We start from the raw sequence: 20544 nt of genomic DNA on the forward strand, positions 1-20544 counted from the left end.
GAGTATATCAACAATACACACTCACACACACACACACATACGCAAGCATTGCGTAAAGGGGCGAAATTATTTGTAGTCCATTGTTAGTTGTTGTTTTTGCAGTTTCGTGTTTGGTTCGTTCTTTATTTTTGTGAAACGGCGTTTAATTATTTAAAACGTGTGTCTGACATTGCCATTGTAGTTGTTGTTGTTGCTGTTGTTGTTGCAGCTACTATTGTTGCTGCTAGATTTGGTATGGCTGCTGTTGCTGCTGCAAATGCTACTGTTGCCGTTGTCTATTTTTTGCGCTCTTGCGAATTTTTCATGCGTTTGACGTTTCGCACTGCAAGCGTAAAAAAACAAAAGGAATAAAAACAAAAATACAAACCGAAAAAATAAAAACGAAATGAAATCGTTGCAGCCGGCAATGCTCGACTAGCAGATGCCGCGCAAGCGCGTGCAGCAAGTGTGAAATGAACGCAGTCAATTAGCCTGCTAAGCGTGACACTGGACAATGGCGAATGTTTGGCCTGGCTGCTGGCTGAGTCAGGCTGCCCAGCTGGGGCGTGGCTGCACGGGGTATGCAACAAATGTGGCAGCGGAAAACAAAACCGCAAAGGCAGAGCCAGCAACAGTTTCAATTTCTCGCCCCTTCAACTAATTGCAGCTGGCGTGTCATTATTAAATATCCTGTTGTTGCTGCGAGGGGAGACCGAACAGTTGCCGCAGTGTGCTGCCAGACTGGCGGCCAGAGCTAGAGCTGCAGCGCCAATGCCAGTGCTCGCTGTCAGTGGACCAGCCTAATCTATTTGTCTTGTTCGCGCGGATCGGGAAAAACGGCAGCGACAACGCCAACGTAATTTGCTGGAATACATTTCCGGGCACCCGAAACCCTAATCGTAACTGAAACCCAAGCACCGTCTCGTCTCGCTGCAGTCGCCGTCGCCGTCGCCGTCGCCGTTGCCGTTGCCGTTGCCGTTGCCGTTGCAGTTCTCGAATCACCGGAAAGGACATTTCAGAAATTCAAAGCGTTGGCTTTGATAAACGAGCTGCTGCTCGGTTCTGGCTGGCCGACAGGGACCAACCGCAGGTCTCTGCTTTGCTCTGCTCATCTTCTCAGCTCGTCAGCGCGCTCTGTGTTTCTGGGCTCTCCCAGTCGAGGGTATAAATCGAAATGCCAGTCGGGCCGATGGACAAAGAAAAAAGTCTGAGTCGAGTCAACGGCGATGAGAAAACTTTTTTGCGAAAGAATACCAAATCGCAAACGGCGGACGCTCCGGGTGCAGCGGCTTCTGGAGTGAGAGGGGTGCTGGGAGTGGGTGTGAGGGGTGCTTCCTCAATGTGCTGGAATTGCAATTCAAATTGCAGCCGCAAATGCAATTTCTATAGGATTTGGCCACGCGGCGGAACTGTAGGTGGTCGGGCGGACAGGCGGACAAGCGGACGGACAGGCGGACAGGCGGACGGGCGGACGGGCGGACGGGCGGACAGGGCGGCCTTCAAGTGCGGTCAGCGAAGGCCAGGGGCGTAGAGCCCAGAGTTGAAATGTTTACTCGATTCGGCTGGCAACGCTGAGGCAGCGGGTCGAACGTCTATGCCACTGTGCCACAAATTGCAATTTCCTTTTGTCCCATCATTCGTTCGTCTTGTTTGAGTAATTCGAGTAAATTTTCGTTTTCTCAACGATTTGCCAATGTTTTGTTACGCCCTATGAGCAATGCATGAGCCGGGCGATGGGTTCATGCCCACAACTGGGATCGCATCCATCTTACAACATCGAATGCGAGATCGTATATGTGCAGGACGTTACGCCGAGATCCCTAAATCCTGAATGATACGAATCCTGAATGCATTCACTAAATTTGCTTACCTGAACCCTTGTCGACAACAAATGCGAGGTATCTCCTCCGTCGGTCACTGGGTCTGCGCTGATTGCATTTATTTTGCTGGCTTACTTGGCCGGACTCTTGTTGTTTTTGCTGCTGCGCCCAATCGCTGAGAGCAGTTGCAATTCATCGTGTTGTTGGTTGCAATTTCTCGTTCGGATGCTGTTGGCGATGTTTCTGTTGTTGTTGTTGTTGTTGTTGGTGCTGCCGCCGTCGGTGTTGCTGTTAGGTTGTTCGACTGTTTGTTTGTTTGTCTGCCGAGCACCAAAAGTAAAAGCAAAGTCGCGTCGATTCAATTCGAGTTGTGTGTAAGCAAAATTGCCAAGCCAAGGACAGACTCAGCTGCTACCCCAGCACCCGCCCCCGGCCACGCCCACCGAATATGAGACCGAGAAAAGGCATAAAGCGCCGCAAATACATGGTATATATAGGATATGGCATATAGGCAAAACCAGACCAGAGCCAAACGTGGAAAGGGGTGGGGGGCTGCAGGGTTGTCCCATTCTACAAAGTTCTTGGCTGAGTTTGAACTTTGTCGCTTTTGGAAAAAGTGGAACACAAGAAATGCTGTTGTCTGGCTGGCTCCGGGGAGATTGAGTGACAGATTGCGACAGAGAAAGATGCGACTCCAGTCGAGCTAGACAGAGAAAGGGAGAGAGTGAATAAGAGAGGGAACGGGCAACTGCAGCTGCACACACAACAGGCAACAGTGCAGCAGACAAACTTTGAAACAAAAACGATTTTAAAAGTAATTCAGAAACAGAGAAAGAGATTTTTATATCGAACATGAAATAGTTGCAAACGAAAAATGTTTCAATTTATAACCTGGTTAGCAATGTAAACGAGTTTCACTCCACAGGCCGAAAGCCCGGAGCAAGCACATAGGGCAAAACAAAATCAAAAACTTTTTCAAATCTCATTACATGTGAACCGCTTTGTTCCCCTGTCTAATGAACTAGTTCGCATCTACTTGATGACTGAGCTTGTGCAGTTAAAGTTTAACTATTGACGTAGACGGTGTGCGACTCATGTGTTAAATTGATTTATTTACAGCAAAGCTCATGAACTAGTTCGCACTAGTTCACTAGTTAGCACTTTGCGAACGAGAATTTGCAAAATGAATAAGTTCTGTAGCTTTTTTAAAACAATTAATTTATTGTATATTGAATTAGTTCGTATGAACGGTAACAACTTCAATAATGTGAAATGAACTAGTTCATTAGCTGTTTTAAAACTCTTATTTGATTCGTATTCATTTATTGTAGTTATTTAACTAGTTGGTATGAACATTAAGTACTTAAAGTATGCTAAATGAACTAGCTCATATATGACTTAAAACATTTGTTTCACTCTGATTGATTTATTGTAAAGTTAGTGAATTAGATCGTATGAATAGCATGCCAAATGAACTGGTTCATTATCTTGTTCCACCCTGATTAATTTATTATAAAGCTTTTGAAATAGTTGGTATGAGCAATAAGTATTACAAGAAAGTATGCCAAATGAACTAGTTAATCATTGTGTTCCACTCTTATCAATTTAATATAAAGATTTCGAATTATTTCGCATGAACAGAGTGCCCTTGGAGAAAGCATGCCAAATGAACCAGTCATTACCACTTATTGACTGTAAAATTAGTGAACTAGTTCGCATGAACAGTACGCACTTGGAGAAAGAAAGTATGCCAAACGGAACTACATAATCCTCTAGTTTCTTTCACTGTCACTCAAGTCAAGTCAAGGCAAGGCAAGTAAAACAATTACTCGCATGCCCAATAAATCGAATCAGTGAACCAGTTCATAGGCGAAATGGCAAACAACTAAATCCTACTGTAGCTCCCATGAGGAGTTTATTATTGTGGTAATTCGCAGTCTATGCGATGCGCTGCCATCGCTTTTCATCTGCATGCATAACGAAGTCAACTAGTTGCATTCCGCTCGCTTTTCCAGCTAGCCCCCGGCCGCCCGGTTTCCCACCGCTCGGCCTTAGGCAAACAAACAACGGTGCTAATATTTCCCATGCAATTGTCAAATGCGAAAAGCGAAAGAAAATTTATGCAGAGCAGCGCAGCGTTTGCAGCCACTTGGGTATATTCTAGCCGCAGCCAAATCACATTTTGTTTGCGCACAATTTTTGATAGATTATTACAGAATGTGTGTGTGTGTGGGTGTGTGGGTGTGTATGGCAGTTAGAAAGAAAACGAGAATGTGACAGTATCTACGAGCCGCACAAGCAAACGCGCCAAGTTGACATTAACGTGCTGCGTCTAAAGGACCCAGCAAATAGCTAAAAGAAAACGGGGAGGTAGCAAGACGATAAGACGAAAGAGAGAGCGAGCGTGGAAGGGGGAGGGTAAGGGTAAGGCAGACTGAAGATGAAACTGAGACGCAGAGCGTATGCTGCGTGCTTGGCATCCAGCCCTTGTCTTCGCCAGTGCGAGTGGATCGCTGCGGATTCATGTGCATCTTCAGCTTCAGCAACAGCGCCAGCACCAGCATCTTGTCATATAATCAACCACACACACACACACACACACACTCGCAAGCACCCTCGTTACTTGAGTTAGGTAAGGGAATGTATGGTATATGCATATAAAGATAGATAGCGATACCCTTGACAGTACTTAAAAAACAAGGATAAAAAAGTTGACTTTTGTTTGCCAGCCTCTGTCTCTCGCTCTCTCTCTCTCTCTCTCTCTCTCTCTCTATCTCTCTTTGTGTATGTGTGTGTGTGTGTATCTTGGCTCAGCAAATTTCGCCGCTGTTTGCTGCGTTTGAAATCTGTGCGGTTTGCGTTAGCTAGCGAAAAGCGAAAAAAACAGCAGTTGGCCGAAAGTCGCAAACTTTGCGCCTTTTTTTTTGGCGTTGCCAAATTGTCTTAATAGATTTATGGGCGTACGCAAAATGGCTGCACTTTGCTTTACGGCAACCGAAACGGAAACGGAAACAGAACCGGAAACCGTGCTAGGACATCAAAGGCAGCGGGCGAGAGCGGGCGCATCTCCAGGGGCTGGACTTTTAATTCGGTTGCAGCGCTTAACAACCCATTTGTTTGGCTCAGCTGGAGTGGCCACGGATGGTGAAGGGGGATGGACCGGGTTGAACCGGTGCCTTCATGCAGAATAGGTGGCTGCATTAGCTTACGGCTAATAGCATTCCAATTTCAGATTGGGGCTGCAGCTGTGCCAAATACAGATTGCCAACGTTGTTCTCTAATGGATTCGGCCCGCTGTGGGCCCAGCTGTGCTTAAAGTTCTCTATCGAACCTATCGACTATCGATACACGCGCAATGCATTGCATAACATACTGTACTATGGGTAGCTGCAGCATTCGTGGATCAACCGTAGAAAGCATTTTAGTCAGGTTTTCATATGGATAAAGGAAAGTAGAAAGCCTAAATGCTAATACTGATGCGATGGACATTATCGATTATGATACATTTGAAATGCATTTATTGACATATCGATAAGTTATCAAAACTTCTTAACACTATAGTTACACAATCACAGAATTTTAAGTATATAGACTAAGTAATAGACTATCTAAAGGAAACTACTGAATGTACTATATATGAATGAGTATTCTATATGAATATAGTATAGTGATTGATATGTTTCTATTAACCGTCTTTAATATGCCTCTCAAATAACAGTTGGACTGAAATCTTAGTGGACTAACATAGAAAAGAATTAAGATCTGAAAAATTTTTATTTTATTTTCTTTCGATTATTTTTTTACAAACACTAAATTTCTTGTGCCTTCTCTTCAGTTCAGAAAGCCGGAAAAAGTCGATAAGGAATCTATGTTAGGAGGATGGAGACGTATGTTAGCTTAAAGTTTGTTCGTTAGCATAAATGTATATAAATATTTACAATAGAATCCGGTTATAACGACACTCAAGGAAGCGTCGTTATACCCGGAGGTCGCTATAACTGTATAGGTTTGCTCACGAAAGTTTCTCTGGGGACCAGAAATTCTGTCGCTATAACCGTACAGAAGTTATAAGCGGAGCGTTATAAGCGGGTTCTACTGTATCTGTTGACAGGTTCATAAACGCATTTAAGATTGGCATAGAAAATAGGCTAAATCTAATTCCCACTTTGACTAGACTTTATATAATATACATATGTATATAGTAATATGTTTTTGTTACATTTAAGTCCTATGGCAGGCAGTTCAGCTGAAATTATCTTTATTGTCTGTCTCTGTCTCTGCCTCTGTCTCTGTCTCTGTCTCTGTCTCGGACTTTGAATGTTGTTTCAGCTAACAAGGACTATTTAAGAGTTATTTACAGTGTGGCTCGGCTTGCATATGCTCTACTTAGTTATCTATTTCAGGTCTCGGTGGACTGGTGTCATGGGCCTCTCAGGATAATTTAACTAATTCTCTGTTTACCCAGCCACTGAAATAGTTTTGACCATCAATATTATTTCTAGGCAGCACAAGAAACTTCGCACCCAGAGTGGGCCAGTGTCAGCCCAGACTGTGAACCATAAAGGTTCGTACCTCTTACTGCCGCTGTGTTTGTGGCTGTTGTTGTTGTTGTTGTTGTTTGTCGTTTTGCTAACGACTTTTCAATGGCTTCAGCAAGGCAAGGCATAAGTTTTGTGTCCTGCCTGCTGTGCGAGTGTGTGTGTGTGTGTGTGTGTGTGTGTGTGTGTGTGCTTATAAGAAATGGTTGTGCTAAACAAACAGAGTTGTGTTGTTGTTGTTGCTGCTGTTGTTGTTGCTGTGCGTGTGCCGAGTCGAGGAGTCTCTTTGGAATATTGGTTTGACTTGGATTCTATGCGGCGCGCCAGCTGTGCGGCTATGTAAACACACACGCACACATATGTATGCTAAACTCAGTTGGTGTGTGTGAGCGTGTGTGTTTGCTATAAAGCTTAAGAACTGCTTGCTGCACAGTTGTAAAAAGAAATTAGTTGCCGGCTGCCTCGAGCCTTCAAACTGTAGAGTCGGGTCAGAAGGATCAGTTTTGCGTAGGGGCAAATACACGCGCACCCACACACACACACACACGCATCCACACACACACATACACGCCCACACATATACACGCATAGAGCAAAGGACCGTTACCGTTAATGTGAAGTGCTTGCCACTGACTCAACCACAGCGCCAGCTTCGGCTGGGAGATGGGCGCGAGAGTATATCATATACGCATCAAGCCAGCCGTAATGAGCGGCGCACGGCACCGATGCGGGGTCGATTGAGAGGAGGATGCGGCCGCGCCTCGTTGGCGGAGGTGGAGGGGTGGGGGCATGCCAGAAGGTCGCTGCCTCCCCGTGCTGTTATCCGCTCGTACGCTAAAAATGAGTTAATAAAATGCGTATACGTAATCAAATTATATGTCAAGTGTGTTGACAACGAATAACATTCGACGTTAATGTCAGCTGTTGACGGCAGCGACTGCGACTGCGGCCTTTCGCATATATGCATGCATGTATGTGTGTGTGTGTGCATGCAACATCATTATTATCATTATGAGTCAAGTCAGTGTTAACTGGGCTCCAAATGCGATTTTAATGACTCGAACAAAGCGCATTTAAGCAAATTTATTGCCTCGATACTCTCACCTCGTGTTGTTTTTTTATTTTTTCATGATGTATTTCTGTTTTAGCAATAAAAAATATTTATCAAGCTGTAATTGGCTGCGCAGAAATGCCTGCCAGTACTAGAAGTCAGTATGCAAAAGTTAATTGATTTAAACGAAGCATTTCAATTAAGACAAATATGCTCCGGACTATACTGGCCTTCACTTATTGATTGCCAACTAAATAACTCCAGTCTGGTCTACCTTGGGTCGAATGCTGCTAATTGAACCAAAAAATCAGCTTCAGCTTAAATTGAATAGTTTGTTTTGCGTCTTAAAAATATTATTTTCTCAAATACTTCGTTTCCCTTTGATATGATATTCTTCTTCTTCTTGTTCTTGTGCTTCTTCTTCTTTACGGCTTGCAATTAATACGTCTGTGTGCACATTGCAAAAAGAGAGATTTTTCACTCACACTCAGGCATTGGAAATGCTTTCAGGGCTTTTTCATTGACGCGTCGATTAACTGCTCCGGATTGCCGAGGAGCAGCAGGAGGAGCAGGAGCAGCCGGAAAGCCGCAAATATAATAGTAAGAAAACCACAGCAACAGCAGGCTGACATTGCTCGACTTTCAAATACCCAGGGGAGGGGGCTGCAGGCACTCAACTCGCACACGTTTAATTGATAAAAGCGTCAACATCAAAGAGTTTTACACTACACGGTATATAAATAGAATTTCCCCATTGTATCTCCGCAATAGTGTAGTATAGACGCCAGCGTAACTTTAAGTTAAACAGCTCACCTCCGTCTATATGCAAGTCGAAGTTTCCACAGCTACGCAAAGCTTCTGTCAACATCTCATTTTGCTCAGGCACCCTGCGCAGCATCCTTTGAAAGTGAGAAATGCAAAACTAAACTGCCAGCTGACAATTCCGATCAAATTCAATTCGAAATTGCGATTCACAGACTTTCCAGAAAGACATTCCTTTTGAATGAACATATACAAGTGCGTGTGCATGTGCATGTGTGTGAGTGTGTGTGTGTGTGTGTGCATATATGCCATATGACAGCACTTTCCTTTAATAACTTCTGATACTTAACGATTTCAAAGGAATTTCATGTGAAATTTCAAGTCAAATATAGAAGTATATAAATAAAATTATAATATTGTATATACATATATATATATGTAGTACTATATTCGTAGACTAACAACTGATAGCATTCGCTAGCTGATAGCATTGTCTTAACAGACTAATCTATGCTCTAACAGCTGCGTTAACAGATTGATTAACATTATGTTTATGAGACGAATAGCAATTGAGAGACGAATTAACTCAGCTAACGGGGAGTAAACTTATAAGAGGCATATACTTATAGATTCATATATAAAAGGCATAACATTAGAGACCAAGGAAATATAATATTTGCTACTCCAGCTCAAACTTTGATCATAAATCGATATCATAAGGACGAGTAAAGTTATCGAATTTTAAAATAAACTTTATCTGCACGTGCTATAGAGGAACCCAGCAGTTCATCTCTCTATCCCTTATGCGTTCCGGGATCAGCACGTTCAAGACAGACGAACAGATGGCTGAACGCGTGCCATAAATCGATACATATATTCCTTTTTATCTATATATATATAGTCGTCCACATGCCGTTCAGCCAATTTTTAAGCAAAAATTCCAGCAGTTTATAGACCCAATTTATTGCAAAGGTTCCTGTAATAAATACTCCGATACTGAGAGGCTAAAGAGAGTTGAGAATTGGCAAAAACATAAATTTGTATGCCATTATGGCGCTCTCAAGAGATTTAAGGTCCTATAAATTATTAATAATTAATTTAAGATAGTACAAAACGATTCAATGACTAATTTCCCATACTCAAATCGCAACGCAGTGGCGAAACAGATTGTTTGCTTGTGGGTGTGTTTACTTGTGTGTGTATGTGTGTGTGCAAATGTTGCAGGCTATACATATATGAGTATATGATAGAGTCTATTAAGAGGTCAGACGAGTCTTGCACAGTGCAAGAAACGTGCAGGAATTAAAGGTACTGCAAGGTATTTCCTAGTCAGGCAGAGCCAGAGGCAACCAACTGCTCTCTTGCCAGTTTCAATTTATAGTTATTTGATGGGAAAGTTAATTAAAATGACTTTTATATTTATAAGTTCTTTGCTCACATTTCAATATTTTCTTTAAATCATTTGTTTTGTTAGAGTTGTTCTTATTGTTTTTCATTGGGTCACAGCAAGGGCAAGAAAAGCTGTTGACTGGACTGTGTTATATCCTGTATCTACGCTCTAGTACTATTCGCTTAGTAACTTCACTCTTCTTGATATGGAGCATGAATATCGTTATTATTGCAGCTATTGGCCATGATGTAAACTCCATGAAAATGTGTGTTCAGTCGGGTCTATCCGGTCCCAATCGGCTTGCCTCATTGCGGTGTTTATCTGTAGCACCTTTGGCAATTCACTTTGATGGCTGTCATCTTTTTTAAAAATACATAAGAGCATATGTAAACAGACTTATATATGTGTGGGCGTATGTATATGTATGTGGCGACACATATAGAGAGCGAGGCTGTGTATTATTTTATTACTTACAGATACTGAAAATTCATTTCCAAGAATTTCTGCACATTTGCTGGCTAATGCATTTGCCAGCCATCAACCAGGCTATATTGCTTTTTGCCCCTGCTTACACACACAAACGCACATAGACATAGCGTCCGAGAATATTTATCAGAAGTAAATTGAATTGCTTTTCGAAAAAAAAAGTAAATAAAAATAAATGACTGACGGAAAATGTCACAAAAAAGATAATATTTTTATGTAATATGTTGGCAAAAAAAAAAAAAAACACGTTAAATAAATTAAATGTAAATTTCTTGCTATAAATTATTCACGAAATAATTGATGAGGCGAAATTGCAAAGGCTAACGAAACGAGACAAAAATTGGAAATTACACAAAATAAAATAAATAAACAGCAGTAAGAGCGCTGTAGTCAGGACTGCTCGACTAGGAGGTCGCCTGAGCTCTGCAAAGAGCTGATGCTCCAATCCTTCCATGCCTCTTGTATGCATAAATAACACACAACCCAAGGACAGACAACACCCACACGCATACACGCATAGGCAGGCGCGCTGCTAACTGCGCAGTTGACGCAGCGACTGCGCTTGGGCTGCAATTTGGGCTACGTAAAGGGAGCTTATTTGTTGAATAACTCCAAGAGTGGTGGGACTATCTTCAGCAAACTTGCAGAACGAGAGAATAACATTCACATGTATGGGGATTTGTCATTCCACGAGTCTTTAATATTTCAAGTATAGGCTGGATTTGGGGGTGTTATCCAAAATATAACAAAAATCAAAATTATATTAGACATACGAATTTACATGTAAAATTTGGAGACTAGCTACAAAGTTGAATAAGATATTATTTTTTTTTTTATAAATGACTTTTAAATAAGGTTTTTAATCAATAATGCCAAAACCAGAAAAGTTATTGATTTTAGTTTAAAATCTCGACGGACAGACAGGTGGAAGATCGACTTAGTGAGTCGCCGATTACAATTCTATATACGTTGGTCTGCCACGCCTCCTTCTGCTTCTTTTACCATCAACTTCGCAAAACCATTATACTCTGATTTGGCATTTTGAATACCAGTACAGGGTATAAAAACGAAAATTAATTTTTATGCTTTCAGATTAATGCAAATAAGTTTTATAGAATTACAACGATTTGCTTTCCTTTTTTTTTGTCTGGCTGTAATCTTTCGTTATTTGCGATTGTCAATTATGGCGGCAATTGGTGTGGAGCTGATTGACAAACACACACACACATACACACTCGCAACACGAGCCGGCTGCTCCACATGAATACACAATTAAAACATAATCTAATTCATATTGTTCAGCTGCATATATTAAGTGCGTGTACAGGTGCCTCTACTGTATTGGTGCTTGACACATATGTATGTACATATATACCTTGCCAGACGTATACGTTATTTATATAAACAGTTTATTCGATTTTCGGAGAATTACCCATGAGGTGTGTACTTAATTCGATTCGCTGGAATCGGTTCACATGCAAACGTAAGTTAAATGAGAAATTAGATGAATGGTCGCTAGAAGACTTGAAGAGTTTTTATAGAGTATATATATTATTATTTATTATTTGTTTATTATCAAGTGCTTTCTAGCGCTTCAGTTAGAATTATTTATAATATATATTATTGTTAGACATAGCTTCTAAAAAATAGTTGACCGTTTGGTTCTTTAATCTCCCACTTGCTCTGAGCAAAGCACTTCGGTTGTCTTCGTTATTCTTCTCTGTTGCAGGCCTTGAGCTGAACTTTTCATGTGACGATATTTTAACTCACAGAGCCTATGCGATCAATACACGTACCCTTATCGATGTGTTCAGTGAACACAGCCCGTGCCTACATACCCATGAGGTACATATACACCAAAGTTGTTTCATTGAACTCAATCGAACTGTCTGGGAAAACCCAGAGCGCAGCGAAAAGTTTCTTGCAGATCTAGAATAGCCGACACAATCAATAGCTCTCTGACTTTCCCTTAGAGTGCACTCTACACACGAGTGCGAGTAAAATATACCTACTTGCAAACAGTCAACAGTTAGTTGTGAGCTATAATAGAGAATGAATCGCTATAGGGCTCTACAGTGATCCATACTGAGCTGACCGTCGCCTCTTATTTTCCATTCTTAACAAATCACTTATCTCTATACTCAGAGCGGCATGAAGACCCGCGTGAGATGTTGTACTCTCCTCTCTCTCTCTCTCTCTCTCTCTCTCTCTCTCTCTCTCATGTAAATTATATTATCAAATGACTTTTACCTATGCTATACATCCCTATACTGTATACTACTCCCAATCGTGTTTACATTGGTTATGTAACAAGTAAATGTTGTGACTTAAGGTCTGATTTATAAATTAATACCCGTGTAAAAGATGGAGAATGGTTGTTCCACTACTTGAAATATAAATTGCTCCGTTTTATAGCAAATAATTGCCAAGAGAAAACATATGGTATAACATAAAAATGCTAGATTGCATTGATCATCATCAGCTTCAATCATTCATCTATATGGAAAATGCGGAAAACCCTTCAATAAAACACATTTGGTTACATTTCAGATGTTTGACTAAATTGTTTATGATTTATTTATTTTATGTATATATATATATAGTACATATATATATATAATGCGAACTGTGTTTTTTTTCTTGGTTGTTCATTTTGGTTTTTCTTTTACATTCAATATGAGTTTTTTCTTTATTGTTGTAATACACAAAAAAAAAAACATGTTTATATATATGTATTTATGCACACATGTATGTATGTATATATATGAGAATTCGCGTAGCGCGTATCGTACATCAAAAACTGTTATACACACATAGTATTTCTGTATATATTTAGATGCTTGCATATTACATAAACTGTTATACATAGATGTAAATGCCCTCAACGGTCAGTTAATTAACATTTACATATATTGGTTGACTAAAACTTATTATATTTAGACTAGATTTAGTTGATCCTAAATGCTAAAGTTTGACTTATGCAACTAGAAATCGATCCAAAAAAAAAAAAAAAGAATTCGTATCTAATTATTTAGTTTGATTTCTTCTTGTTTTTCTTTTTATATGTATTCATTACTATTTAGTGGTTTTAGTGGTATTTCTTACTTATTTATTTATTTACGTTTAATTTTTTTCTTCTTGTTTTGGATATTATTATTTTTTTGTTTTTGTTTTTTAATTCCCTCTTTTGTTTTGATATAGTATTAAAGAGTTTACATTGAAGTAGGGCTTAATCGTAATTACATGAACTTATGTCAAATATTTGGTTTTTGCTTTCAGTTTGCATTGTTTGCTATTTGGCTTGTAAGTGAGTATGACAGTATGACAGTATGACACAATTGCAATATATAACAAACAGAATGCAACAATGCGCTTTTTAGTAGATTTCTCTATTATTATTATTTAGTTTTCTTTTTTTCCACTTCATTTCATTTGTTTCTCTGTTTGTGCCACAACCCATAAATTTAAAGCGACGTTTTTTCATTTTTTTTTTTTTTTATCTGTAATTTTTATTGATTCCTTTTTTTTTTTTTTTAGTATTTATCCCATTACTGCTGCTATTCGATTATTTTAATTTAAAGCCACAAATTGCATGTGGAAAAAATTAACATGCATACACATACACACACACACACACACTCTCTCTCTCTCTCTCGCACGCACACAATTAGAGCCTGCTTGGGTGTTCAAATTTAATTTATTTTCAATTAAAAGCAAAAATCAAGTGAGACACTCAGTTGACAGCCTCGAGTTACAAATTGCGCGTTACCGAAATGGAAGCAAAACGAGTTGGCAGCCCCCAATCAAATGCCAAATAAAAAATTGGCGCTCGCCCGCTCAATTACCGGCAATCAAAATACATTTAAAAAGCATTTAAGCCTAATTGCCGTGGCACACGAGCAACATGGCCCGCAACAATGCCAACAAATCGCTAAATTTAATTTAATAAAAAAAGCAAGTGGCAGTCGGGCGGTACCGACTGAGGCATACCCATTCACTGTACAAACTTCAAGTATCTGGTCTCAATAGCCGCGAAATGGTTGGCATTTATACGGACAGAGAGAGAGAGAGAGAGAGAGAGAGGGACAGAGAGCAGGACAGTCGGACAGTCGGGTGGACATTGCACAAAACCAATATACCCAATTCACTCGTCGAGAAGGAGTATTAAGCGCATAAAAAATATAAATAAGCAATATACAAATGGCCAAAATGTCAATAAAAAATAAAATATTCAAAGTGATCCAAATTTTATTCAGCATCGATAATTGATGGCACTCGCTCCGTTCGACTTGCTCGTTTCGCGTTTTAATGGGTTTTAGTTCGTAATTAGCAAGCATTTGGCCAATTGGTTGGCTTAATTAGGACACATGTTAATGCAAATTATTACAGTCGGCTATGGCCGATGGCGTAATACTCCCGTCTCTACCCTGCACAGAGTGAATTTATTAGTTCTATTTATGATCAGAGTTCGTTTAGTACAAAATATGTTTGGATTATGGTAAAAGAGCAGCGAATTGATTTAATGCTCTGCCAATAGCCATTTGGGCTATTAAAGTGGCAAATGGAATTGTTGATATTTATTTCATTTCATTTCATTTGATTGGGAAATTGAAATTGTTAAAGCAGAGCAGCTAAACTGTTATACGAAACACCTGGATATGCAGCGAGCGCTGCTGCCCAGCTCAATTCAAACCGAATTCAAATGCTGCACATCAATTAAACAATAAACAAAAGCAAAAGAACATAAACAAAGCAAATAAAACAAACAAACAAACGAACGAACAAATCGCTTAAATAAACTTTGCCATTTTCGGAGTGCGCACAATTTGTCATTTCGCATTTTGCATTTTGCATTTTGCAATTTGCATGCTGTTTGCCCCCGATGAGGCGGACTGCGCTTAACCCTTGCCCTTTCGCCTTACATCCAGCACCCCCCCACCACTCCCACTCCACCTATCGAGTCTGTCTTGTTTGGCATTTGCATTTCGGAATTGTGCAGTTATTTATTATTCATTGTTTTAGTCGCATGTTGCACACATTTATTAATTTCTCTTTCACTCGTTCAATTTTTTTTTTCTCTCATTTTGTATTGCAAATTTAAATGTTTTTTTTTTTTTCGTTTTTTTTTTCATTTTGTTGTCTTTTTTGCTTTTACATGCGGATTTTAATAATTGTATGTTTTTATAATTATTTGTTTTGGTTATTCTGTATATATATTTACAACAGGCGTTAAATGTTTTCCTTATTTGTTTGCCTTACACCCTGTTACCATTTAAAATGGACTAAAGCGGGTATAGTCATGTGATAGAAGTCTTCCGCGAATCGTATATACATATAGTATATATATATATATATATTTATATAAGGGTATTTATATAAGTATATGCCTGCTTGATCCGCATGGCGAATGCATTAAGCAACGCATTGTCATACCTCACGTAATGGGCTACAGGGTATCCGCTAGTCGCAGACCCTTGCTGTGCTTCAGATATATTAGCTTAGCTTTCATTCATTCATTGTTGTTGTTGTAGTTGAGCTGTGCACCTAATTAGCCTACACTCTATCTGTCCCTCTCCATCTCTCCATCTCTTTCGCTCTCTGTGCACATACTTACAGTGCGAGCCGGTGGGCGTGGCTTAGACGCGTATCACCTCACCTGGGGCCGGCTTCGGGCAGAGGGCATCGTCGATGCTGTCGCGCAGTCGCAGCGCCGCATTCAGTTCGTCGTCGACGCTGTCGCTGGCGTTGGGGCGTGGCTGCAGATCCGCTCCAGCCGTCTGTCAGGTGGTTGGTCACATGAACATGTCCGCCGTGGTGGCGCCGCTCGACTTGCGCGGCGTGGTGGGCACGCCGTGCGGACAATGTGTACCACCAGCTCCAGCCCCAGCCCCAGCTCCAGGTCCAGCTCCAGGCCCAGCAGCCGACTTTGACTCATCCTCGAACGTCACCATCTTCTCGCTGCGCGGCTTGAGGGTCACAATTTGCAGTTGGGCTGGCGGCGGGGCGGATGGGGTGCTGGCGGCACAGAGCAGCGTCTGGGGCGGCCCCAGCTGGAGGCCGTGCGGCATGCCCATGCCCATGCCCATGCCACCCATATTGACGCCCATGTTGACGCCGACGCCCATGCCCATGGGCATGCCCATGCCGCTCATGTTGGGCGAGAAGCGGCGCGGCGGCGGCAGCGCCAGGTCGCCAACGCCGGACAAATTAAATTCGCTTATGCTGCGCGGCACAAAGTACTCCATGTGGTGCTCCGGTATGCCGGTCGAGCGGCGTATAGGTGTGTTCCGCTGGAACGCCGAGGAGGAGGCGCCGCCGACGCCGCCATGCAGGTGGCTGCGACGCGGCAGCGAGCTGTACTGGGTCAATGTGTGCGCCGGGCCAAAGAACATGGTCTGATGCTGGCCTAGACTGTTGGCCTGAGACTGAGCGCCCGTGCCGAGGGCGGCGCTGCCGCTGGCGCCCAGCATCTCGGCGCTGGGTCGTTGTCAGGAGGGCTTCGGCGTCACTGCCACCGTAACGAGAGCCAGCTCCTCCACCTTGGGCGTGACATGATCCTGCACACTGAACCGACGCAGCCACATAACAATCTCCGTCTGTATCAGGCTGAAGCACATGGCCACCACAGCCATGCCGACCAATATGTAAGCGGAGGCCGTATACAATGTCAGGGTGCCGCTGGGTGCCAGCTCGCCGAAGCCAATGGTGCCCAGCGAGGTGAAGCAGAAGTAGAGCGACTCCAGCACGCTCCAGCTCTGCAGCTTGTGGAACAATATCGCTCCGCTGGTCACATAGCAGACGAGCACGCACACACAGATCGAGATCGGCACGCTGGGCGAGCCATCCAGAGCGGTTTTGGCGCCCTGCTGCTGCTGCTGTTGTTGCTGTTGCTGCTGTTGTTGCTGCTGCTGTTGCTGCTGCTGCTGCTGCTGTTGGTAGACGGAGGGCGGCACGCCGTATTGGTGCATCTTGCCAGTCCCCGGGTGGCCGTATTGCTGGCCCTTGGCCTTGTCTGGCTTGCGGCTGCCGCTGGGTCCAGGCGTGGGGCCACTGGCGACGCTGCCCTTGACGCGCTGCCGGCGGAACAGGCAGCGCATGCCCGTGGAGAGGGCCTCGCCCATGGCGGACAGATACAGCAAGACGATGGGTATGCCGAAAAGGGCGTAGACGAGAGCAGCCACGCGGCCCCACTGAGTACGGGGTGAAATGCCGCCATAGCCTGTAATGAAAAGGGAGCTAGGATAAGTATGACAGTATAACAAATTTGAAGTAGCACAGTATAAGAGTCGTATAAGAAACTGCTGAAAGTGTGCCCATGTAAACAATTAAGTTGTAGAACAATATAAAAGTATTACAGTCCAACAGTATAGCAATACCAATAAAATAGTATATCAGTATAACAGTATGCCAGTATAACAGTATAATAGTATACCAGTACAACAGTACAGCACTCTAACAGTATAGCAGCATATCAGTGTAAACGTATAACAGTAATATACTCAGTTATACTTGGCTATTTGTACTAATCATCCCTATGATGAGTTTATATGAAATAAAATATGATCGAAGTCACAAGTTATTGTTTGTTTAGTATAACAGATTATAGAACAGTACTATATAAGTGCATGCGTAAAGGTTTCGTTATTTTGTGAACATAAATAAACGCATTCGAAATGTTGATTGATCTGAGTATAACAGTTTTCACCACATGTCTTCATTAATCTATGAAAACAAGCAAAAGAAGACTCAAAGTAAATAGTTCTTATTTGAAAAGGGTTTCCTACTAAGTATAACAGTTTATATAACAGCTCTCAGGGAACTTATAGACTAGCTGGGGGCCAGTATAACAAAGTAATCATGCTTCCCAGATATGCACGTGGATTGCTTAAAAATAGGTCAGCATTCGAGTCAGAATTCCAATTAGACGTGCCCCATAGCTCAAGTGCCATGTCAGATATTTGATTTTTTTTTTTTTTTTATATGTATACGCTTTGCTATATTTATATTACAAATGAAATATTTTTTACTATCACTTAACAATTTATACAACTCTCTGATGGCTTAGTGTTGTTTTTACTCTGTTTTTTTCTTGTTTGAATTTTTTTTTTCTTTTTCTATGTATTTTTATTTTTATTTTTAGCTTTATAGCACATTCTTGTATCTGCACATTACATTGCATTACATTACCATTGGAGTACCAGAGGGTCAGACTGAGTAATTTGCCTGCTGTTGGTGCTGCTGCTGATGCTGCTGCTTTAGCTACTGTTATACCAACTACAACATTTTTAATTTTTCCTGTGTTGGCCACAAAAAAAAAAAAAAAAAGGAAAAAAAAAAAGAAACAGCAACTTTTACGGCCAGACGTTTTGCTTTGACTCTGTCTTTGATGTTGTCGCCCATGCTGGCTGCCTGACTGCGGCTGGCCCAGCAGGAGGAGGGCAACTCTGCTCGTAGTCGTAGCCGTTATAGCCGATGGGCACGACCTAACCCAACACACGATGATGGCAACCCTACCCGAAAAGATGCTCCGGCAACGGCAACGGCAACGGCAGCGACGTCGACGGCGCCGTCTCTCGCTTCGCCTGCCTCAGCAATGAACTTTTAATGTGGAAACTTTTATAATTGAGTAAAATGTGCGTATACATATAAATGGCTTTATATATGCCAGTATGTGTGTGAGTGTGTGTGCATGTGTGTGAGTGTGTGTGAGGCGACTATGTAGCCATGTATTAAATTTTATTACTTAAAAATAAAAAGCTAGCATAGCGACAGCTATAATATCTGAGAAAAACAAGCGCCTGTCGCTAAGGGTCGACGCTTCGCCTATAAAATGCCACGCAAATAGTCCGTGCAGCATTTCAGAGCACTCCATTAGGAAACCATCTGACAATTGCGATGTAAAAGAACGCCACAAATCAGCATCAAAATTCATGAGACAAGGCAATAAAAATGCAATGCTTAGCACTCAGCGCTGCACTGCCTGCATCAAGCTGCAATCTGAATGAAACGAACTGAAAGTTTTGTGAGCCAGTAAAAGTGGAAATCATGTTTGATTCAATACAATAAATATATTTTATTTAAATTTAGTAGTTGAAGCATAAGAAACTTTCAATATCATGAAAATAGTTTAATGAAATAATAAAAAAAAAAATACATATATATATAACATTAATCAAGGTGATTAAAAAATAAAAGCAAAAATCTTTAATGACTATAACATTGGGTATACATAAAATATAAGACATAAATCCAACTGTATTATAGGTAAAATGAATAAAAAACATTTATGTTTAAGGTTTGAGAGTTAAGATATTCCAGTAAAGAGTTAGCCATCTTATAGCAATCTCTTAGCTGTCTTCCATTAAATCTCATGTCAATATTAATTGCAGTGCACCGTTATAATTGTCACTCTCGCAGATTGCCGTTTAATAGACTACAAGCTTGCATTTACAGGGTATTAAAAATTAAAACGCCGACACACACACACACACACACACACACACACACGAATGCTTTTGGATGTAGCATTAATGTAATAATACTTTAAAACCCGAAGCACGTTTAAGTGCACATCTGCCAGAGCAGCAGCTAGAGAGAGACAGAAATAGAGCGAGACAGAGAGAGGGAGAGAGAGCGAATGAAAGGAGATAGCTAAAGCTGGACCTGCAGGGATAAGGTGGACTCTGTCCACTAGCCATGAAAAAGTTGCTAAAAATTATCATCATCCATGTAGTAACTCGTCCTCGTCCTCGTCCTCGTCCCCCGCCCGCCCCCCATCCGACAGCACCTCTGCTGACTTCTCGACTGTGGGGCCGACTACAAAACACGCCTTGGAGACCTAGCCCCGCCGCCTGGCCACCCTCATTTGTATTTCATGAATTTGCACCCACAGCGAGGCACATGGCAAAAATTGTTAGTGAAAATTATAACATTTACAATATGGTCTGCATAAAATTGTATGTGGTTATAACTAACTAACTAACGGCGAGCACATGTCGGCCTCCGGATAAGGAACCATGCCCCCAGCACACACACACACACCCACCCCATCGTCGGCCCTCCAATGGCCAGGCTCCCCATCCACTGCAGTCAACACATGCAATTGGGGAGCAAAAGGCAGGCAAAGTCATAAAGATTTCTGTTTAGGCAACGGCGACCCGCAGGCCATGCAAAAACTGCCAATTATGTTTAGCAATTTTCAAGTTTTTGCTAGTAAAACTATTTGAAAAATGGTTTTTTATTATACCTCATTCAGTTGTTGATGTTGTTGTTGTTGTTGTCGTTGTTGTTGCTGTTGCCATTGGTATGGCTTAGGCTGGGTTGGGGTTGGGTTGGTTTGGGTTGGGTGGAGACAGGGGCAGTTGCGCTTCAAAGGCCGCTCAGTCATCCACATGACATGCAGATTGAAGCAGAATATTTAAAGAGCCAAATGCGACATGAGACGACAACGTTTACTTTTTTTTACTGCCGACTCAGGGGTTCGTGTCAAGGAATAAAAATTCATTTCGAAAAATATTT

At 41.7% G+C, this 20544-nt stretch overlaps 1 protein-coding gene and 1 long non-coding RNA gene across 2 annotated transcripts in view; both read right to left on the bottom strand.

Moving 5' to 3' along the window:
• Window positions 1-9547: 9547 nt before the first annotated feature.
• On the bottom strand, window positions 9548-10831 carry LOC149268031 (uncharacterized). Its single transcript, XR_016271087.1, has 2 exons — window positions 10015-10831; window positions 9548-9899 (listed from the first exon to the last, which is right to left on the bottom strand). It is a non-coding gene; the product is annotated as an uncharacterized LOC149268031 (long non-coding RNA).
• Window positions 10832-12840: 2009 nt separating this feature from the next.
• LOC108620385 (uncharacterized) overlaps window positions 12841-20544 on the bottom strand; it is an 85706-nt gene continuing 78002 nt past the window's right edge. Inside the window, 1 exon segment of the mRNA XM_089475451.1 lies at window positions 12841-17245. Coding sequence (XP_089331577.1) covers window positions 15663-17245 — 1583 coding nt within the window. The 3' untranslated portion in view covers window positions 12841-15662.

The sequence above is a fragment of the Drosophila arizonae genome, chromosome X (genome assembly GCF_054131065.1).
Source record: "Drosophila arizonae isolate 15081-1271.41 chromosome X, UAZ_ARI_1.0, whole genome shotgun sequence".
In the NCBI taxonomy this organism is placed as follows: Eukaryota; Metazoa; Arthropoda; class Insecta; order Diptera; family Drosophilidae; genus Drosophila; species Drosophila arizonae.